This window comes from Lonchura striata, chromosome 2 (genome assembly GCF_050655825.1).
Source record: "Lonchura striata isolate lonStrDom1 chromosome 2, ASM5065582v1, whole genome shotgun sequence".
In the NCBI taxonomy this organism is placed as follows: Eukaryota; Metazoa; Chordata; class Aves; order Passeriformes; family Estrildidae; genus Lonchura; species Lonchura striata.
This window is the reverse complement of record NC_140704.1, coordinates 29,938,701-29,961,541: the sequence shown is the minus strand read 5'-3', so window position 1 is coordinate 29,961,541 and position 22,841 is coordinate 29,938,701. Positions and strand designations below refer to the sequence as shown.

The window sequence follows — 22,841 nt, the reverse complement described above, 5'->3', positions numbered from 1 at the left end:
AAAGGGACGTGTCAGTCCCCAGCGCGTTCAGCCTGCTCTGCAAACGCCTCTCCAACCACGGCCCAGCGAGATTTAGGAAGAGGAATGCCTGCATCCCCAGCTCCCAGCTGCTCAGCCCTGGCAGAAATGGGCCTGTTCTGGTGAAGTGCTGAGATGGGAGCCCTGACCCCAGGGAACTGGCAAAAGAGGAAAGCATCTCTGCTGTTTATGTGTCCGCAGGCTTCTGCAGCAGCTGTGAGCTCATATTTGGTTCCTCAGTGCTGCATTCAGCACTCAAATTCTGCTTGAGACCCCCAGTGTGAATCCAGTGTCTGGGTCAGCCTCACTTGGGGTGCATTAACTACCACACAGAGTAATCCCTACTCTTTCTAAAATGGGTCTTTTCTTCTCTGTCTGTCTTCCTTTGTCTCACCTCTTGCTGACTCCAACCCTTCTCTTGGCCCCTAAACTGGCCCTCCTCTTTTGACCTGCAGGTCTTGTCTCATCCTGACAGGTCCCAGTCCGTCCTGCGAGCACCTTGTCCAAACCCAGGTTTTTCTCTCAGTGTCCCTCTCCAGGACATTTCTTGGCTCTGGCCGGGCACCACCCCTGTGGCTGCTCTGCCTCAGACTACCCCCAAATATCTCCAAGTTTCTCCAAGGCTGCAATCAGGGTCCTTCCTTGATCTACCAGTCCCAGTGACAACAGCTGCTCTTCACCAAAACCGTGGGGCAAACTTTAACTGCCATAAGAAGAGGATGATTTTATGTGTCAACTGTAGATTTTTTTTTAATATTTTTTCCTTATTATTTCTCTCCTGAAAGTCTTCTCTGTGAGGGTGCCCACAGGTAATACACAATGATGCATTGCATAACCTGGTGCAGTTATGTGTTTGATCTGGTAAACAAACAGAGTGTAGAACCCAGCCAGTTCCCAGATTTCATACTTTTCCCAAATGTTTTCACAGGAAAGAATTCACATTTCACTTCCTCTGTTATTGCAAAGGTTCAAGGCATTCATAATTGGCATATGGTTTTATTTTATTTAGAGCTTTATTTATCGTTGTTTTCCCTGAGTATAGAAGCCACCATAACGAGACTGTTCTGTAATTCTAATATATGTATAACTACATAGTGAAAAACTGAAAAGAGAATCTAAATAAAAAGTAAGTGAACTCAAGACTAAACCACAGCATATTTCCAAATGAAACCCCACAGAATCATTACATTGCCTGTGTGGTGGAATAAAATGAAAATAACCTCCATTAATGTTTTACAGCAAAATGACAGTTGTGACTATATAAAAATATTTATAGACATATATAATGATATATAGATATAATATAAAATTGCCTAATACCAAGTGAATTTTATTCCTCTCTAGAATATCCTTGTTTACACAGTGATTACTTTTTATTTATCTGAACAAGAAAAGGCATACCTACCACTTACAGATGGTCAGACAATCATAATCTCAAATGTAACCTCTGTAACAAACCTCATGTTTTCCATTAATTTTTTCCTTCTCATATCGAAAGCTTTACTTTGTGTTTATCTCTTTTTGGATTTTTTTTCTTCAAAAATTATTCTTATGTGGAAAAATTCAGCTAATTTCAATGGATGCTGAAATTTTCAAAAGTAGAAAAATATCCATTATGTATTATAGCTTTGAACTAAACAGATAATTATGCCCAAAATTAATATTTCTGAATTGTTTGGAAACCATAGGTGGCACCAAAAAAGCCAATTCAAACAAGATCAAAGTAGATAATCCCACATTTTATCTTACATTTTAAAATTTAGGGCAAATCTCTGTGTGAAGTGAACTCCCTACATTAGAAAGAGAATTCTTTTTGGTTAAAATGACATTAGACATGGGATTTATTAGTGCAGGCAGATATTAGTCATTTACTCTAGCTGTTATTACTCCTTTGAAACTAAATGCTCAATGTAGATTAATGGAATACTTAGCAGTCACAGAAAACACCACTTTCCAACTGGAGAAGAAGATGTTGACAAAATATGGGAGTGTCATAGTTAATCTCATGGAGAACAATGAGTTCTTCAGTTATAAAAAAGGGAGTATCTGCATTGCAGTAATTTTATATCCCCTATTTAAAATTAAATAATGATCAAACAATTTGCTGTGCCGATGCATTCTCCTTGCATTAATTTTGGCAAGGTGAACAAGTTCTAACAATATGGTAATTAAAACTGATCATATTTCAATCCAGAGCTGGAAGGTTTCAGTAGATATGTACTGCAAGACAGCATCTTTCATCTTTTTGTAGGTGGCTAGAGTAACCCAAAGGTTTTATTGTCCTGAATAAAGATCTGCTGGTCTGTTTTCTTGGTGAAATGAAGCAGCAGTTTCAGTTCCATGTAACAGTGCAGCTTCCACTACAATCAGGGACTTTGTGTGCACTCTAGCAGGAATTGAGCATTTGGGACTGTGAATTTACATCTCACCCCTAGGAATATTCACCTGAAGGACAGGCTGGGAGAACTTACTGTGGGAATATCTGAAGGAACAGATAGTATTAAAGTCACCTAAGCTAAATTAACAAGTGAAATATACAAATTGTTTCAAATATTTGTACTTTTTTTATTTGATGCGTTGGCACCTGCTACAGACCTGCTGGAGTTCTGCTGAGCATCTTTAGAGGCAGAAAATGTGCTTAGTCTAAGTCACATGCTGCATGATCTTAACATCAAAGTGCAAAGCATAGGAGGACTCTGCTTTCTCTGCACTTCTGCACTCTTTTCATTGGTTAGTCTTTTGTAAGTGTTATATTAACACTCAGTGACAACCTTATACTGCTTGTGTCTGAATTTGAACCAGTCAGGAAAAAGTCTGTGCTATATTTAGAGAGAAAGTCTTGCTTTCTTTCTTTATTAATGTAAATTATTTTGCTCTGAGTCAAGAGCTGCCAGACTTACAGGAAATGATAAATAGGCCTCTGCTTTACATGCAGGAAAAAAAGGCAGGAGGGAAAATCCCTCTAATTTGTTTGTATGAATGATAGCATATCTCTTTTGCATAGTGCTTGAGGTAGTCTCGTTGAGGAGCTGATGATCCAGTTTTGGAAATGACACTCTGTAGTGAATCTAGGCAGATCTACAAACATCTACAGAGCTGGTGGCAAAGAGAGGGATGGCAGAAGGGCAGGAGCAGGACACATCCCTGTGCAAACAGGTACAGGACTCCTGCCTCAGTAAAATACAGTCTTCAACATGGTGGACTGACCCAAACCATTTTTTCACCTTCAGTCACGCAGGCCTATGTAGATGTTATTGCTCCTGCTGAGAGCTTCTCTGTGGGACTGCTCAGGTAATAGCTGAGTCAATGAGTTAAATCTATGAAACTGAAGCATACAGTCAATGTGACAGAGAGAGTGCAGGCCATACTCAACCTGCCTTTTTGAGTAGTCTAGACAAAGAGATATATAAAATCAATTTAGAGTGAGAGGGAATTATTTTCTAATTGTTCTGGAACTAGTCAGTTCAATTTTTGGGCTGCATGTCTGATACTCATTTTCTTCTAGCTTCAGTTTCTGTAAATATCTTCCCAAGTGAAACAAGCTTGTATTCCCACAGATTTCAGAATGCTTTCAAAGAATTATTGAAAAACATCACTTGTGGGAAGAACTGCTTATGACCCTCCGCCCTCCAACTTCAGTCTGAATATGACCCTGCAAGATTTTCCCATGTGCTGAGAAAATCAGAATGTTCTAGAGCAGACTGCAACTTGCCCTTTTGCTTTTGTCTGTATCATACCACACCATGTGCCCTGATGACAAAGGGGGGTGGCTACAAAGTTAAGTCTGTAAATAATAAATATCTCACAAGTATCACAGGTAGGAGCCTTAGAGACGGATTTTTGCTTCTGCCCTTGAGCAGCAGTAAAAGAGCATTTTGAAAACGAGGATCTACTTGACTACTTTTGAAGTTCAAAATGTATTTTTGGAGAGTTGGGGAAAGAATAATAATAACTCCAGGTTCAAGAAATTTAATCTTTTGGAATATAAGCAAAGTCCTGAAAGTTTTGAAAAACAAAGAGGTTTAAAAAATAAAAGCCAAACTGATACAGAAACATTTTTTGAAAATTGCTTCTTGTGCTACCAAAAAAAGATAAGAAAAACAGAAAGTAACTTTGCACACAAGACTATGTCACTTTCTAGCAAGAAACTGCAAATTGATGAAGACTTTTCACTCTGAAGGCAGGAGTCTGAAGATGCCTTTTTATTGTGAACATGAGAAGCTTCACCTTGGCAAGCATGAATTTGATTATAAGAAAGCTGACTAAAAGGCAATAAGAACAATTAAAAGGACGCATATTAGAACTGTTCTTGATGCAAATTAACCACATTTTGAAACTCTAATGGATTCTGGCTTTTCCATAGTGTTGTGTGCAAGCTTAACTTGTAGTGTTTTATGTGCACATAATGGTAGGTTAAAGTTATGTGTTTATTAAATAAAAGCTACAAGGCTTAGCCAATATATGATCATCCTAGATAAAAGCTGATTCACTTTGGCCCAAGGGCAGAATCACTGGGCTAAATCCTACTAAGCATTAAAATCAGAAAGAATCAAAGCTACAAATCTGGCATGCAAGAGCTTTAATCTAGAAGCACTATATACATTGTGTTATAGTTTTGATTTTAATGTACTCATTGCTTGAGGAAAAACCATCTGCTTTACATTATGCCTGTGGTGCAGAGTACATAGATTTCATCACATCTCTGTACAGAATAACAATAAATGGACTGTGAACCATTCTTCAAATATCTTCTTTAAGAATATAACAACCGGTATAACATTTCAAGGTATGAAAACACAAAGAGAATGAAACAGAATAACTGCAAAAATGCACTTTGAAAGAATGTTTCAGAATGGTCTTGGTCATGTTCCCTTTATTTTATTGTCCATTTTGATAGTTGGCCATCTTCAGCTGTCACTGAAAATATCGATTCAAAACTTTCACTTTATTCCTGCTTTAGAGATACTAAAATAGTAAAAGAGTTCTTATATTTGGAAGATATATTTATCTTCTGCAACATAGAAAGCACTGGACATGTTCTGTGCTTTTTTTCCCCTCACAAGAAAAATATTAGTTAAAATACTAAGGAAAAAATGTACAGAACTTCAGGTTTTCAAGAACAGATTAAGACAGAAAACTTCTCGGCTTTACAAATAACTGGGTTTAGAAAAAATTGTCAGGTTGATTTCTGGAATGGGACTTCTATAACAAAATAAAAAAAAAACAAAACAAACAAAAAATCATGGTGCTCACAAGTGTTTTCCAAAAGAAGTCAGTAACCTGTTTTTACACAAAAGTAAATCTAACTATCAGGAACTGTCAGAAAAGCAGCATAGATGCTACACAAGCTATATAATTGTGCAAACATTATCTACAGCATTGACATAGGTGGTTATTATGGTCACCAGCCAGCATAAAGGAAGTTCAAAGGATGAAGCAATGAGGTGAAAGCAAATACAAGTCAGCAGTGCAGTTTTCTTCTGTTTTGATGAAGAACGTATGCTTGCTCCATGCAGTGTAAGGCAATAGTACTACAGCAGGAACTCATCCAGAACAAATGTCAGGTAAGAGCCTCAAACATCAGTAGCAGCCAAAACAGAACTGATCTGGGATTATGGGACTGCATGGTGAGAGGAACAGGCCCTTAAGTCCTGTTGTTCCATCAGTGTGTGATCTAGATTCCTCTGCTTTGGAGGATAAATGATCATTGCCCAACCACAGTTAGGCCAGTAATTCAAAAATTTGTCCTAACTATCAGAAAAATGCAGTAGTACTTGATAACTTTGTGTGTGGGATAATATGACCATACTCCTTCACCACCAAAGATCTAGCGCTAGTGACCTGGAAATCCTTCTCAACTGATATCAGAGAGCCTGTCTGAATATACTAGACCAGAATCCAGCATCTGAATCACCCTTCAGACTTCACTTGACTGTAGGTTGAGATCTTTGTTGATAATAATAACTGAAGTACTGACATCAGGCTCACAAGTAGATTCTAAAATTAGGCTGGTGCTGAATCCACACCCTTTCAGTCTGCTGTTGTTTCTGTTGCACTTTTTCAATGTATGAGTCAAGACAGACCTAAATAATGGCCATGAAGACTAGCTGGCACAGATAATTCTGATTCATCCATGAATCTGTAAATCAAAAGAATAAAATAGTCTCATATGCTGAGGTCTGCATACATAGACTATGAAAACTTTTTTACACTCAACTTTAATTAAATGAAAGGGACGCATATTTAAGCAGGGAATCTAGAGAGGAGGTACATTTTATCACTGGGGTAATCTCCCCTGCTTTGGTCCAGCCCCATTACATGACTCACTGCTTCACAAGTGAGCAACCAAGACTGCAGGTCTCCATTTCCATCGAAATCTAGTCATAATTATGGGAGAAGGGCAATGGCTCACTTTAGAACAAAATCTGTCCCTGGAAAGGCAATAAAAGAAAACAAATTACCTTTTCCATGGGAGCCCTCTCATCATCCATACTCAAATCAGAAAGATCCATCTCTAGCAGTTTCTATGAATGCATCTGACTGTGTAAGGGGAGAATGGACCAGAGCTCTTCTGTGAGTACATCAAAAAGCTACATTTCTTTGAGTCTATTTTGACATATTTGCCAAGACAGAAAAACCAGGAAATGTATAGCAAAAAATCAAATATAGATAATGGGAGTCCAAACTAGTTCACATTTACATTTATTATTTTAGATTTTATTTTAGTCTGGGACTGAAAATTATTTGAATGCAGGAGATCATAGAAACATAGAGTATCTCAGGTTGGAAGGGGCCCATGAGGATCATGTTATACCCTAAGCCTTCATTTTTCTTGTTTGTGGACAAAGTACACTTCCACTGCAGTAAGCAGAGGAAGTGACCATGCATTCTAGTTCCCTTTTTGGTACCTAAAATCAGACTATGAAACTAAATGAAATCATGCTAACACTCTGTCTGATGTGACATTATGTATATTCTTTTCTCCCTCAATGTAATTCAGTGGCTCTCAGCATACAGCAGAATCCAATTATACATAATAAATCATGATAAACATAAATTCAAGTAGGGGGCTTCCCCAAAACTAATCAAAGCTATAGAGAAACACTACTAAATGGGTCAAGGGAATAAAGCAAAATATTATGCTATAATTGCACTAAACGTGAAGAAAGAGTCTGAAGACCTGACCATACCTGGCATCTGTTGGGACTCAGATGTCAGAACATATCTAAAATCTTCTGCAATATTTAGAGTCTGGCACAAGTGGTCAGTGACTCTATGACTTCAAATGACAATCATCCAAAGCAAAGTATGTTGTACAGAAAAAAAGCCCATAAGTAAATGACCTCTCTGGAAAAGATCATGTTGGTATTTCAGGTAAATCAGACAGTGTTTATAAAGAAAAATACAGTAAAACCTTAATGAATGCCTCTGCATTTGGCAAAAAGCCAAACAAAAATGCTGTACCATTGCTTTTCAGAAAAAGTGAAGTTATTAGTCACTTCATGGGTGTGGGATAATTGTTATGCACTTCTTTGAAGCCAAACTTTTTCAAAGGCAATTTAAGGCATCAAATAAATTGCATGTGTTTTAAAAATAAAATACCTCTTTTATTGACAATACAGACATTTGGCCAGGAGGAAATCTATAAAAGGACCAGATTTATTGGAAGTGATAGGAGGGTTTTCTAAAGATTAGAACTCTATAACATACAATTATTTGTTTCTTGTAAATTCTTACTGCAACTATTCTAACAAAATTATTTCAGTGGTAATTTGGCTCCTACATATGTATGCATGCACATATCTATGTATCTATCTATCTATCTATCTATCTAAAACTGCCTGATTTCCCTGTCAGCCCAGACCTTGGTAAAAGATAATTCTCAGCCTTATTCACTTCATAGTGGAGATTCTCAGTGCACTCTTTGAAACCACTCTGCTTGTATTTTAGCTTTATTTAAAGTAAAATTTTCTCTTGGATAGATAGTCTGAATGATTTAATCACTTACAACAGCTAATATGAGGGTTTACATGCTTCACATGTCCCAGGTGAGTCTTTTCACATAGTTCTCGGAATTTTTTGAGACGTAGATCAGTTAGTTCATAAAACTGTGAAGAATTGTCCACAGAATTTTTGGCCAGGTCAGCAAGCTTGTCTTTAGCCAATTACCTCATCAGCAAATAGAAAGTCTCTTCAGAATGAGAAACAGGAGATAAGAGGGGAATAGTTATGGCAGAGCTTCTATTGGAGAAGTAGATGCATCATCTGTGAAAAATATCCAGCACTGTCCCACCTAGCTAATGCTGCCCAGAAACATGCAAGACATATTCTTAAGGGATTGCAATCAGCTTTAAAAGAAAAGCTAAAAAATACCTTACTTGAAAAGTACCTCTTAAAAAATGCTCTTCCTCCTCACCAGGCCAGAGATCTGAAGAAAAAAGAGCAAGCATAGAAAAGTAAGCTGAGTGCCAGCAGTTCCAGCAGGGCTCAAGTGCTGGGATCACTGTATCTGGCTCTCATGCCTGCCCAAGGCAGCCTGCACTGATTGCTGTAACACCCACTGGTGCTGGCACACAGCCGGCATCCCTGTCACTGTAAGAGCTTTCTGGTCGACTTCCATATCCCCTGTCACAGAGAGAGGAACAGGCAAGATGCCACTGGCATAAATGGATGAGTCCCAGGACTTCTGCACACAGAATACTTCAAAACAGGATGCAACCTTGCTGAATGTGTTGGATAATTGATAGAGTGAGTTTATATTGAAGGCTGAGCACCAGAGGCCAGAACAGACACACTGTCATGGGGTCACATTTGGACATAAATTATGTGCTTTCTTTAGTGAGAGGAGGTTGGCAGTTTCTTGTATGTAAAAATACAAGTTGCTTCTGCATTCCAGATTCTGTGATACAATTAAGTCTTTCCAATTTTAAAAAAAATTTATCACAACATTGATCAGTTATAAGCACAAAAGGACTGTGACCTGGGAGTGGATTAGTACTAATAAGAAATGAAATTCAGTTTTGCCCTCCTGATTCCCATGTCTATAAAATGGTTTGTAAATCAAACTGATAGCTTATTAACATGTTAAATAAATCCACATGCTGATCATGTCAGAATGTAATTATTTATCAAATTTTTCCTCCTAAGTGCTTCTCAACAACATGCAGATTCCTCAGTGTGGTAGTGATTCCTATATCTGGAATAGGCACCAATCTCCCCTGGCCTACCAGCTGCTTCTGTAAAAGTTGTGGAATTGCTTATGTAGATATTTTGGATAGCCTATAGCTAAAATGGCATTAGATGTCTGTGTTTTAGTCCTTGAATATCTTCCAGTGTGTCATTCATTGACGTGCATAGGAGATTGAATTTAAGAGTTCAGAATTTCAAGATTTGTGCAACCACTAGCTATATATACTCTGAGTAATTAAATAGCTGATCTTGATCTTACACCCTAGTCATGTTCTTGATATTCTGTAAAATACAGAATAAAGCTACATCTAGCATTACATCTGGTAACAGATCTGTTCCATTTCCAACAGTGAAGTATTTCAAATAGTCACTTTTCATTACTCCGAGTTAATAGCGGAATGGATGATGACATTATCGCTGAGCGAGGAGGAAAAGATGCATACCAGTAAGACTGCGTCAGTAGATTGCTAATTGCTGTGTCAGTAGATTGCAAAGGTTTCAGTTTCTCAGTGAAGGGCAGTGATTACATTCTTTGAAACTACACAGAAGCCAAGGAGAGGCGGAATGGTTGAGAAAAAATAAGGTACACTCTTCAAATAGTGTATCATCATTTATGAAAAAGTCTGCCCATTAGTAGCAGGACTGAAATGTGGAAAGATCTGTGGTTTTTTTTACTATTGTCATTATTTTCTACCTCCCCTTCTTTGATGCCAGAATAGTTGTAGTACAGCTCAGAAACTAAGGTTAAAAAACCCCACAGTCAGTGTTTTCAAAAGTATAAATATTGATTTTTAAAATAGGCATAAGAGCTTTTCCCTGTTTTACATGAATGACAATCATCTCCAGCTTCAGAGGCAGTAACCATCCCTGCTGGGATGAGAGAAAAGTTGGGAGACCCAGAGACGACATTCAGAGCCAGAGACTGCCAGAATTGTTTTAGGTGTACAGTTATTTTTGCAAATATGTTCTGTATTTTTCTACATGAACAGGCAGAAGTGATCTCTATCCTGAGGCACAGAGTTCCTCAGTAAGGTAGACCACTTCTAAACTCACATGACAACTTTAAACAAGGTAATTTTCTTACTTTGCAGACTGAACTAAATCCACTGTGACTGGGCCTCCAGGTGGGGAAGAACAGTCAGGGTACAGACACTGCCAGGGATAGAGGGGAAGGCAGAAAGTGAGTGGGAAAATCTATACTTATCTTTTTGTTTGTTTCTCCCATAAGCCAAAAAGATTCCACAAAACATTGTCAGAAATATTTAGACGTGGCAAATACAGGATTTCCCTGCAGTTTTTGCAAATAAGCTCAGAAAACATATGCTGCAATTTGACAAGTTCCATAAGGTAAATGAATATCATGAGCAAAGAAATATATGTGTTCAGCTGCTGTGAAAGCATCTTGATGATAGCTGAGAACACCTGCTGCAGGCTGAGATATGATACACAAAGGCTGTCAGCTAAGGAGTAAACACTTTCCTTTTCCAATTCTTCTGGATGGATTTTGAAATGTTTGTGTGAGTCATTTCCAAAGGTTTTGTATGAATTTCAAAAACATATGAAACCAAAAAGAGAAAGCAATTTGGCAGGCAACTGTGAGCCCTTTAAAAGCACACAAGCAAGCATCCACTCTTGAGCTGTGCACACATGTTTCTCCCACAGAATGAAAGGCCCCAGTCATGGACCAAGCAGAGTCATGAATAAAAGATGGGAGAAATCCAGTAAGTTATATAAATTGTTTGCAGAGTACAAGCTAACTCAGTCTAGGTCTGAGTGTCCAACACAATGGCACCTCAAACTAACCCCCAGGGGACCATTACTGGATGTTCTATTACTCCCAAATCTTCCTTAATATTTTGGTAATTCTTCCATAGTTTTATCTAGCAGCTCCCTGTTGCATCCTCTTCAGTCAGAACAGATCTCCCTTTCAATCTCATTTTCTGGGAAAAGCTAATGTCAATTCTTCTAAAGTATAAAGAAAACAAGGAAATCTTAGTGGTGGAGGAAGGGACATTGGATTGGCGTTTGACATGAGTTTTCAACACAATGTTCAGCAAAATCAAAGCAATATAAATCTGGCATGGATAAGGAATTACCTCATATAAAGAAGGAGGCAAGAGATTTTCCCATATATGTATGCATCTAATATAATAAACAATCAATTCAACGAATGTCTCTTTGTTCAGCGCTGATGTAATGGACTACATTCCCTTTGAGAAAAAAAAATGAAGAGAAAACAAAAACCCTGATCCCCCTAAAAGTCTGGCTTGTTGAAAGAAAAGGATTTCAAAATACAATAAAAACACCGGGCTTGTGTTACAAGGGGAGGTTTTTATTGAAGAATTATCTTGTCAAGAAAAAAATAACAGCCTGTGACCTGCCCCTACTGCTGGATCATTCTATTTCTTTTTAATTTTCTCTACATACAAATTATTTTATAGCATGGTGTATTGAAATACCTGTCCCTGAATGCATACTGTTCAAATTGACTAAGGGTGATCATCAAGATGAAGCTGCTCTGGAAGGCAGTTTCTTGAGATAACTCTATAAAGACTAGAAGGTAGAAATGGAGAAAAATATAGGACAAATGAAGGGAAATCCTTCTCACAGGGAGAGCTTTTACAGGCCTTCTGGGATCTTGCATGAATAGGATGCACCACAGCCACCCTAATCAGACAGATGAAGCTTTTCTATGAGGAATCCTGCTCTGTCAGTGTGAGGAGAGGGATGATGTAAGAGATCTTTGCATCATTCCGTGCTCTATTAGTAATGTTTCTGTTTACTGATGCAGTTGATTGAAGTTAATCAGATGATGAACTTCTACTACAACTTCTGCAGTGAAGTAGCCTTACTGATGAGCAGAGATTGAACAGTATGATCACAAACTATAGAAAACTATAGGTCATAGTTGTTTATGCAGCTCCCCAGAAAACACTCAGCAGAATGATGACAAGACTTTTCATGAGCAGGGTGAAGAGCACAATATAGCTGTAATTCGCAGCACTAGACTATTTTTAGTTTCTAGTGCTTAAAAAGCAGGCTTTGAGACATTAAGAATCAAAAACAATCAGAACAGGATGCAATTTATCCTGCAAGGCCAAAAATGTTAGCCTAAAGATCTCTTTAATGTGATCTTAATGGCACTGTACTGACATTCATCTGATGTGAATGATTTTATTTAGGCAGACTAACAAAAAAATCATGAAAGCCACAGAGCCTTCACTGTGGTTACAAATGAGCATGATCCCAGAAGCAGATAAGTAGCTGATTTGCTCCCAAATGTGCAGGATCTCAAAATACATTAATGGTGTGTGAGACTTTTTTAATCTCCAGCCAAGAGTTACTATTTTTTCTCCTTCTGCTACCAGGCAAAATGTGCCTGGACATTTTACAGTGTGTCATAAATTAAAGAACACCAAAGGGACCTTTTCTCTTTATTATAGCAATCTACACTAAAACCACAGTCTGATTTTTTATTGTAAATAGAACAACATATCTGGTTTCTAATTCCAGCAAGCTGAGCAGCTAGTTGTTAATGTGGCACTGAAAAAGCATTTCATGCATGATTTAAGAAGCTGAGTGTTGGTAATTATATCTGAAATTATACCACTAAAAATATAGTATGGTAAATGAAAGGTCAAATACTAGCTCTTGAGGGATGGAAGAAGGGTCCTTCATCATTTACTGCATGCAACTTTTAAAGGAGTGTTTCTCAAGTTTTAGGTTACAACTAGGAAGTTATAAAAGGCTCCAATGACGTAATAGGTGGAAGAAGTATGCACAAGTTCTATTCCTCTAATGTGGGGAGTGACAAGGGAACATGAGTGGGATGTAATACCTGGCTGGGTATGTTTATCTTAGCCAGAGAATTGCCACCTACCTCTTACTGCTGGCAGTGGCTTGATTTCTCCTGGGCAGGAGAACTGACTCAGGGCTGCATGAAGATTGACAGCCCAAAATGTTGAGAAAGATTGCTTTGCGGGAAGAAGTGACTCAGAAGCAACTGGAGAACAAAGAGCAGAACTATTGCCATTTCCTTAGCATGGGGGCAGAGGAGGAAGAGTGATGACAAGGGACAGTCCCAAGACAGGTAAGGTATCCTACTTGCCAATTCTGCTGTAAGACAGATGGTCAAGGCCTAAAAAAAAAAAAAAAAAAAAAAAAATCTCCACTACAGCAGAATAGAGGACTGACATGAAAGAGTTCCCTTTCTTCTGCAGAGCAGGAAAAGCTGTTTAGACTAACACATATATACATGTATGTTAGCTCTCTGTGTTATTTTCAGTGCTCTGAGCTGCTGTAGCAGAAACCACTCACCAGCGTGCCATAGGTAAAGACAGCAGCTGCCAGAGCAAGGAATGGAGAGCAATGAGAAGTTGCAAAGAATGGTAGAAAAGAGGTTTGGAAAAGCTACAAAAAGCAGATAAGCAACTTAGCAGCTGTTTAAGTTGGGTCATGTTACCCAATAGATTTTATCAATTGAGGGCTGCTGAAGTAGTACCTCAAAGTAGACGAGAGTTGACCTAGCAGCTGCCATATCAGAGGAAAGCAGATTCTAAAATAGCATGGTATTTGCTTTAGGCATTAGGTGTTATAAATCATCCTGTTTAACCAACTTGTTGGAATTTTCTTTCTCACATCCCCTCCCCCTTCCCCTTTAAATAACAACAGCTAGGTGATCTGTGTCTGCAAGCATGGGAGTCCGCTCATTTGGAACATCGAATAATTCAGGTCAGTTATTCCAAGTTTCTGGGTGGAAACTCAGCTGGTGTATTTGTTGCAAGGATCCACATTTGAATGCAGTCCTTCCTGATGCCAGTTGAGCCCTGGCAGAAGGCTCTTCCTAGAATGACAAGGCTGTCGCATAAGAAGGAGTCACCAGTCAGACAAGTATGGTCTAGGAGCTTACAGCTGGCTCTGGGCCCTGTGGTGTGAAGAGCACTTAGCACTGCAGATCTCCCTGCAGTGCCTGTACAGGAGTTAAGAGTCTTGGCAGCAATTCTGAGCCCTATTTGTCCTATGTGTATCCTATTAGTGACTTCAGCTACTGTGCAGCGCTGCTGCAGAAGTCTGGATACCTTGTTCCCTGACAAAACAGGCAACTGCTCCAGCCATGAAGCAACTGTTCTTGCTCTACAGGCTCCCACAGGCTATGTTCTTCACCTGCCTCTGCCATCTGCCAAAGTGATTTCAAGAGTATACTTCAGCCCTTACTGCAGAAACTACACAGTTGTCTTCATCCAGAAGCAGCAGAGACCAAAAACGACACTGATAATATCTAAACAAAAAACTCAAATTGGCCTCATTCTACTGGTATCTTTTGGAGCAGGTTCTGTAAGATTTATGTGACCCCTGAGAGTGGGTAGGTAAAGTGTGTCCATTAAAACAAAAATATTCTAGTTCTATAAATAAAATTAATGAAAAATGTTTCAGTGGTACATCCACTCAGATATGGATTTCTTGCCACAAATTTCACTTTTGTCCTGATTCTAGCAATGGGCTTGCTGACTTCAAAGCATTTTTAACTTCCACGAGTTTTGAGGTCACAGCTGAGTCAGAAAATCTGTAGCAATTTCTCATCTGTAGCAAGAAACCTTATAAATGCTGGTTTTAGATATCTGCAAAAAAAGAAAGAACTAGAAGAAACTTGACAAAGTCACTTCAGAGTAATATTTGAGGGAAAAAGTCAGAGCTTAGAAGCATTCGATGAGGTTTATCTACATTCTTTAAACTGATCATTTCCACATTTTTGCTGCTTAATAATAATATTCTTGGTATGAAGGGCCTATGATTGTTATTTTACTTTGCAATATTAAAATTGAAATACAAAGTTAGCAAAACTTTTCTTTGCCTGAGAACTTCCTTTTATTTATTTTATTAAGAACTATTGAGGGACTGAAAGCAGATTTGAGCCATAAAGCTAAGTACATAAAAGCTTATGTACTGATTATAAGTCTAGGTCTCAAGTTTAATGCAGATCCTTCTTTATACTGAGCGAGGTGTCACAGGCTTTTATTAGCCTTTCAAGTTTCTATTAGATGCCAGTATAAACTAAAACATTCTTTGGCACATGATGTATACCTTCATGATCACAGGCTGCTCTGTGTGCATGCATGTGCATGTTACACAGCACTGCTACCACCACCCACCAGGGACTCAAATGCTACACCATTTTGTTCAGTAATTTTAGGTACTTCTGCCAACAAATGACTGCTCCATTTTTTATAGTGATTGGCAGTACTGTGAAGTCCTGACCAGCTCTTGGCACTGTATTTGGTGCTCCACTGGCAGAAAGTCATTCTGCACTTACTGCACAGCTCCATTTATAACTTGGAATAGCAACTTGCACATTCTGTAGAAAAACATCTGAGAAACAGTTATGATCATAGTATCGAAGAGAACTTTCAATATTTGTGCTTTAAAAAATATGTATGTCAGTATGGACAGCAAAAATCAGAGAATAAACTCTCCAATGAGGCCATTTGTAACATATTTCAGCTGCAGAGATCCTTCATCTACTGCAGATGTAAAGCAAGTATGAAGTTCATGCTAGTTTTTTATTTTGTTTGTAGGCTTTTATGTCTAAACATCCATCCAAAATTTATTACATTTCTCCCCTCAAGAGAATGAAAAATATTTTGATGAAGAGCTAAATGAATGTCCTAATTCCTGGGTCATTGACTATCCTGGGAATCCAGCCCCTCCTCCTGAAGAATCCAGTTGTCTTAAGTACATGTCCCAGATCCTAGACCAAAGGATACATCCCTTGCTCTCTCACTCTCTCCGTTATTCATGAACTACTTGTTCCAAGTGGAATGACTTAAAAGGAGAGACTTTTTCATTACAGGATATCCTACAAATCACTATGGAGACCATTTCTTTCACATGCAAAGTCCAAACAAGGTAGAGGATGGAGCTAACATTAACTCTTTTTGACAGACTTTCTGACTGCCTTCTGTTGCACAAATTTTCTCAGGATTTTCTGAAAACACTGGTTTGGGCCCCACAGTGATGCAGGAAACACCTGATGTGCAACTTTGAGGGCTTGGTAGCCAAGTAGCTTGGAAGTGCCAGGATCTAAGTGGTTATGGAATAAGCAAGACAGCCAAGTAAGGGCTCTGAAGATTTAAATATTGCTCTTTTTATCATTTAGAAAGTAGAAAAGAATACTAATACCTTCAAACATCTTTTAAGTCCACTGAGAGTCACACCATCCTTTCTCCTCCTACACCTCTCCCTCAAAACTTTAATGACAAGTGTCACAAATTAATTTCATAGTTCCTACTAATTTATATCTTACTTTTACTAACAAGAAGTTGAGTTTTTCATACCATGTACCAACAGACACCCACTACTCCATGTTGTGGGAAGTCTGAATGTCCATAACCAGCAAAGAGGAGAAAAAACTTGATCAAAAATTTTCATTCTGTGAGAATGGGAGGAACTTTTACATTTATTATTATTCCTGTTATGCAGCATGAAGGATTCCCATCAGTCCAAACACTCCTCAGGCATCCTCTACTGTTTTTATGATTTTTTTTTAATAATGAAACTTCTCAAACTTATTTTTATAGATTTCAGACATTCAAGATGTGTTAAAATATCTGTTGAAATTATTAATTTTGAAGTTAATTTAGTAATTAATATAAGTTATAAGCAGTGTTGCCTATACCTTTATTTGTATCCAGGCCAGATTCAAGAGAAGATAAGAGCCTGTTAGCTTCAGCATAAATCATAAAAAAAGTTTAAGGTTGAGAGACCTCTCCTTTTCTCAAAGACTGCCTACTTTGGAAATTAAGTGTATACAGCTTTATGCAAGACTAATAACATTGTGTGTTGGACATCAAATAGAAAAGTCAAATTATTAAGAAGAAAACTCATCTCATAAGACTGATCATGACTTTGATTTCACATATTTGGTTGAACCTTTTAATTTTTTTTCACTTAGATACTGATGCCTAAATATTATAGTTGTTCTTCACTTGTCAAGAAGACAAACTTCAAGAGATAAGAGGATTTATAGAATGTGGATTCACCAGAAAAATCAATGCACCAGAACTTGCTAGAATCAAAAAATAGATGTCTCGCTGTAGACCTAGCTCAGATTCATTGAAAAGCAATCAAAGCAAGCACTGCTTCCTGGAGGGAGCAGGAATGAAATGGGTGAAACTGAACAGTGCCCCATGCTGGAAATTACATGTTCAGATTGTGCAAAGTATACAACGGGGGGAATTTAATTTTTGGTTTTAGGTGTCAACTTACAATTTGGATGTTTAAAGGTGTTTCAGTATTACTTAGTTAGAACTACAAATTCTACTACAAAGGAAGGATGCCTGAGCAGAGAGGAAAGAAGGCAGGAAGATAATTTGCTAAATTAATCAATGACAGAATAAAAATATTAGTCATGCTCTTACTCTAGATAGTAGAATTAGCTCTACTTTAAAAAGCCAGTTCTCAGACAAACAAAATCACCTGAGAATAAAACAGTTCTCGTTTAAAAATGTATGTGGGAAACATGGCTCCTCACTAGGAAGATCTCCAAAATAGCTATTTGGAAAAGCTTCCCTCTGACAGAGCCTTGAGTAAGATTATGACTTCTACCAACAAATTGCCTGAGCTTTCGATATAGCGCCCTACTGCTGGTTTGGTATCACTATGGTTGTTAACTTTCACATTGAATTAGAGCAAAGAAGAAAAAGCTTCATAAATCTTGAAGAAAATGGCTTCCTCCAGAAGATAGTATCTCCTTCCTTCAAACAAAAGGACAGTAAGGTCCTATACTGCTGGGAACAGGTTGGTATGTGGCTTGAAGATGTACTTTTAATAAATGCAACAGACTACAAAGAAAAGGATAACCAGTGTTGCTTATATTATTGCTTGATTATTTCCAGATGTTACCTTATAGATTTGCAGTCTTGTTGAATTATATTTGAAACTTAGCATGTCTTTTTGTGCAGTGCAAGAAAAGTAAACAATAGGTCTGACATACAGAGTTCATAGCCTAGTATTGATTCCAGATAAGACATTTGTCTTAATACACTTTACAAGACAATGGTGTAGTTCCAGCCAATTAAATTATTGTCCATCATGTCACTAAACTGAAAAACTCTTTTAAATTTGGTAAACTGCATAGGGAATTACAGTGAAACACTTGATTTAGCATTATAAACAATTTTACATATTATCATACAAAGCTAAAAGAGCACACAGGAAACAGTAATATTAGCAAATATTATTAGAAATAAATGTTTTCTTAACTTAATGTCACTATGAAGTAGCTATAAACAGTAAATACCAGTGTAATGTAAGTACCAATGGCCAGCTCCAGATCACAAAAAAGAACATGCTTCTTTTCAGCAGCATCAATGCAGAAATCTGTTCCTGCCTCAGGATGGTTCAACTGTGAATTTACTGTGAATAAGCAACGGATACAAGAGCCTTCCAACTACTAATTGTGTCTTGCTATTTACAAACTTTATTTATAAACTCATTTTCATGCAAGTATAAAATACTAATTCCATGGACAAATACACATTTGTTCACCACTCTATATACACTGTATTTGCATCTAATATTCAGAGAAGTGCAAAGTCCACAGTGACGTAAATAACAAGTTTTGTAAACTATTTTAGATGACAAGCTCTCAAAAGATATTAGTAACCATACGATAATGTATTTTTGTATACTGCTGAAATCAAACATTTTTGTAGTAAAAGAACATACATTTCAGCTACATTCAAGTGAATATTTTATTACCATGTATTATGTCTTACAAACTTTAGTGGAGATGAGCAAGAGCGCTACAGAACCATACCTTAACGCAAGAGGTGTATTGCATGGTATGTGCAGGCATAGCAAAGGAGAAAGAACTGGAACAAAAAACAAGGTAAGAACTTGTACAAAAATGGACAGTAATACTGACTAACACTGAGTTATAATCTTACTTATAGCAGACCTGAAGGGCTAATAGAGATCCAATTCAGAAACACCTGTGCACTGTAGGTACAGTTTGGTGCAGATCAAGAGTGCACTAATACAGTCAACGTTGTACGCATAAAATAATGCACAAAATACGCTGATATGCATATAAACAACTAACTTGTTTACATTAAGTAGGGCAGCACTGTTGTAGTACTGCATTCTTGGCACTTAGTGATAGGACAACATGTATTTGGTTTAACTAAATTCATAAACAGGATATATAATGGTTTGTAAGATGGAACACATATATTATCCCTTTCAACCTTCTGGTTTTACGGCATTTTTCTAATTTTCCAGTTCAAATGCAAACATGACACACTAGCTAGATACGGAAGACATTTCAGATGTTGGCTTAAAACATCACCTTCAATTAAAAAAGACAGAATGGATTAATTCATATTATAGAAAGTGAATTTGTTACTACTGCCTTGTGCAGAAAACAAAATCTGAAACAAGGGGGGAAAAAAAGTGACCTTATAATAAAACCCACAATGTTTTTATGGGCTTTTCCTGAATAGTAATTGCCTCCTTAACATCCCTTTCATATATGCTAATTTCTCTTAAAAGAGCTGCTGAACTTATTAACCTGAAAAGTTGTTAGAAGTTGGGATCTGAAAAGTTGTTAGTGAATTAGAAATTTGGCATCATGTATCACATCACACAGAATGGAAGAAAATATGCTCTTCAAAGGAAGCATGTTTCAGCTATGAAAGGATTCCAATTTTAAGTGATTGTCCTTTATTAAACAATATCAACAACTATCTGGAGGAAGCCAATTTACTTTTGCCGTTTCAAACAAACTGGCTAAATTGCCATTTTACATTATATAACAAATGTAATAAAATTGTTCTTAACATATAACAACGTAATACTTTAAAATTAACTGTTTAAAATATTTTACAAAGACATTTTATAATATATGAACTATACAACACACAAGAGTATGAAATATTTTGAACATATACACATTTCTGTATTTTTTTACGTAGATTATTATTTTGCACCAAACATTGGTGTCTGCAATTTTACAGTCCTAAGTTAAAAGCAAAACAAAACCCCAGAAAGTTTAATGGATATGTTTAATTTGGGATTTTTCCTGAAAATAAAACCAACCTATAGTGAGAATTTATCTAATGATTATTTTCTTGCCCCAAATTTTTATTTGCACAAAGCTTTTCAAATGGATCAACATACACAAGAAGAATATCCTCTCTGTTCTTCACAGTGCAATTTGCCAGGGATAAAACTGAAACTGAACTGACCCTTTCCCCACTATTAACATTGAAAACTGCAGTCAAAATAATGTCAATGCCAATCACTATTGAGACTCCCTTACCCCTTTTATTGAAAATGCAATCCTTTTCAATATCCATTTTAATGAAAATATTTGCATAGAGCAGCCTTGTATTATTTCTAAAGAACATTATGAGCATTTTAACACAAGATAAGGCACATGTTTTTCAGCATTAATAATCTAAAACTAATCCTGAGGATCTGCTCCTCCCCCTCAGCAAAATCTGCTTTTTTAATATACCCTGTATTACCTGAAGAAAGCAGAAAAGCAGTACAGAATAAACTCAAATTCTTTAACTGAACTGAATTCAGAACATTAACAACTCCTGATAATAGTGTAACAAATCCATAGACTAATTAAGTCACTTTCTAAACAAATAATCGTTAGAGGGAAAGAAAAAAAGACACAACCAGTAGCACTATTGATGTTAGCTAAAAGTTCACATACTAGAGATGACATTTTAGTTTTGCTAAAATAAGCTCCCATCAGAAATAAGGTAGTTAAATTGTGAGGCACTTAAGGTTGACATGAAAAGGAGGAATGCAAGGGGTCTGTTTCATAGAAAACCTGAAGTTGCATATCATATCCTTGTATTAAGCCTTCTATTAAAGTGCTAGAAATGGAGACTTAAAACAAAAGGATTCAAATATAAAATAAGTGATTACAGAGCTTAGTATGCATTAAAATTAAGTGCTTTTGATTCTCATGAATTTAGAGCTTTTTAATAGTTTTTAAAAAATAAAGTCTGGAAATAATCCACATGTGAATCACCTTCCTTGTGCCATCAATGCTATTTGTAAAGTGCCCAATTATTTTCTGAACAATAAAACCATTTGCCTTATCTTATGTTGTATAGCATGACATAGTCTGTAGTATGTATGTAATCCATACTGCAAGGACACAGTCAGCCTGATGGAAAACAGCACATGCATACTTTAAATCGGAAGATTTAATTCCACCTGTCGTTCCAAGAAGCCAGGTCTTGAATTACATATCCACCCGTATATAGTGCAACCAACCTCATATTCTCAAAATGTAATTTAGCTGTTCAAGTCTGACACTCAAAGAGAGACATATCAAGCTTTTCCTCAGAGCAACCTGACGCCCAGACAAAATCACAGATGGAGCTCTAGTTCTGAATCACATAAATCCACTAGATGCCAAATCTGAGAAGGATCTGGGTTCCTTTGGATGATGAAGAGTCTGAAGATGTGTGGCAGTCTGTGGATTACTGATCACATCTAACTGAGAGGGATATGATGCATTTACATTTCCTCCATTGAAACCATTTTGGAACTGGTAGGAAAAAAAGAGAATATAAATGGTTAGTATAGGAAATTAATTTATTAATAAGCATTTTAAAATCCTCCTAAAGACACATTGGATGGAATAATCTTAAAATAAATTGATTAGCTTTAATTTTTAAAAAATATGATTAATGATAATTCCATTTGCATTAAAATAGAGACTGAATCATCAGTGAACCTTACCCATGTTGAAGTCAATGGGAGCCCTACTTCTGGCTAAGCTAAGAAATAATTCTATTATCTAAAGTGCAATAGAGTTTCTATTTCCAGAAAGTGCAGTCTGAGAATTCCCAATTGTCACATCCAGCTGTTACATTTTAAAAGCAACCTATTTACATCTTTCCATGCCTGCAGTGGGATCCAGACATAACAGCTCCTCCAGGAATGCACATGCAGTGCTATCCATAAGCTGAAGCATGCTGTGTGCAATCCTCTGGCTGAAATGTTGCAGGGTGGGCTTTTTGACAGTCTTCATATTGACAGTGCCAAGCAACAGCAATGAATGGCTTTCATCAGTCTTAACATAATTGTTCATAGGATTATTTTAATCACCTAATGTAATGCTTCCTGTCATGCTGTGGACTTTATCTACAAAATACACCATTCGGTCATGCAAAGAAAATACAACAAAGTATTTTAAACATTTCCATCATCTCTTTGGGAGTAGCTTATATTGTAAGTACTCATTCTTCAAGGTTTGTCTTTAAGAACATGTTTTATACATTCATTCATCCAATCATCTATCAAGTTATGCTGGGTGTAGTTCTTCTTTTTTTCCTCTATGCAAACATTGAAATTTGACTAACTGTGCACAACTCCTCTAATTTTTTAACAAGGCTATAGCCATGTGAATTATGTTTTTAATCAAAGATGGCATACTTTTAAGAGTATATACAAGCATTGTTTCTGACAGAAGCATGTTACTTCAATACTCTTCATTAATAAGGTGACCACACTCATTAAATTTTTAAAAAATGCTCTCAACATAGAATCAAGTACTTAGGAAGGTTTCTCCTGCTTAATAAAGGTATATTGATCCTAAGCAAGCAGCC

General features: G+C 37.0%; 1 protein-coding gene across 1 annotated transcript in view; it reads right to left on the bottom strand.

Moving 5' to 3' along the window:
* Nucleotides 1-18,659: 18,659 nt before the first annotated feature.
* AHR (aryl hydrocarbon receptor) overlaps nt 18,660-22,841 on the bottom strand; it is a 62,233-nt gene continuing 58,051 nt past the window's right edge. Inside the window, exon 11 of the mRNA XM_021538301.4 lies at nt 18,660-21,778. Coding sequence (XP_021393976.3) covers nt 21,623-21,778 — 156 coding nt within the window. The 3' untranslated portion in view covers nt 18,660-21,622. The remainder of the gene's footprint in view (nt 21,779-22,841) is intronic.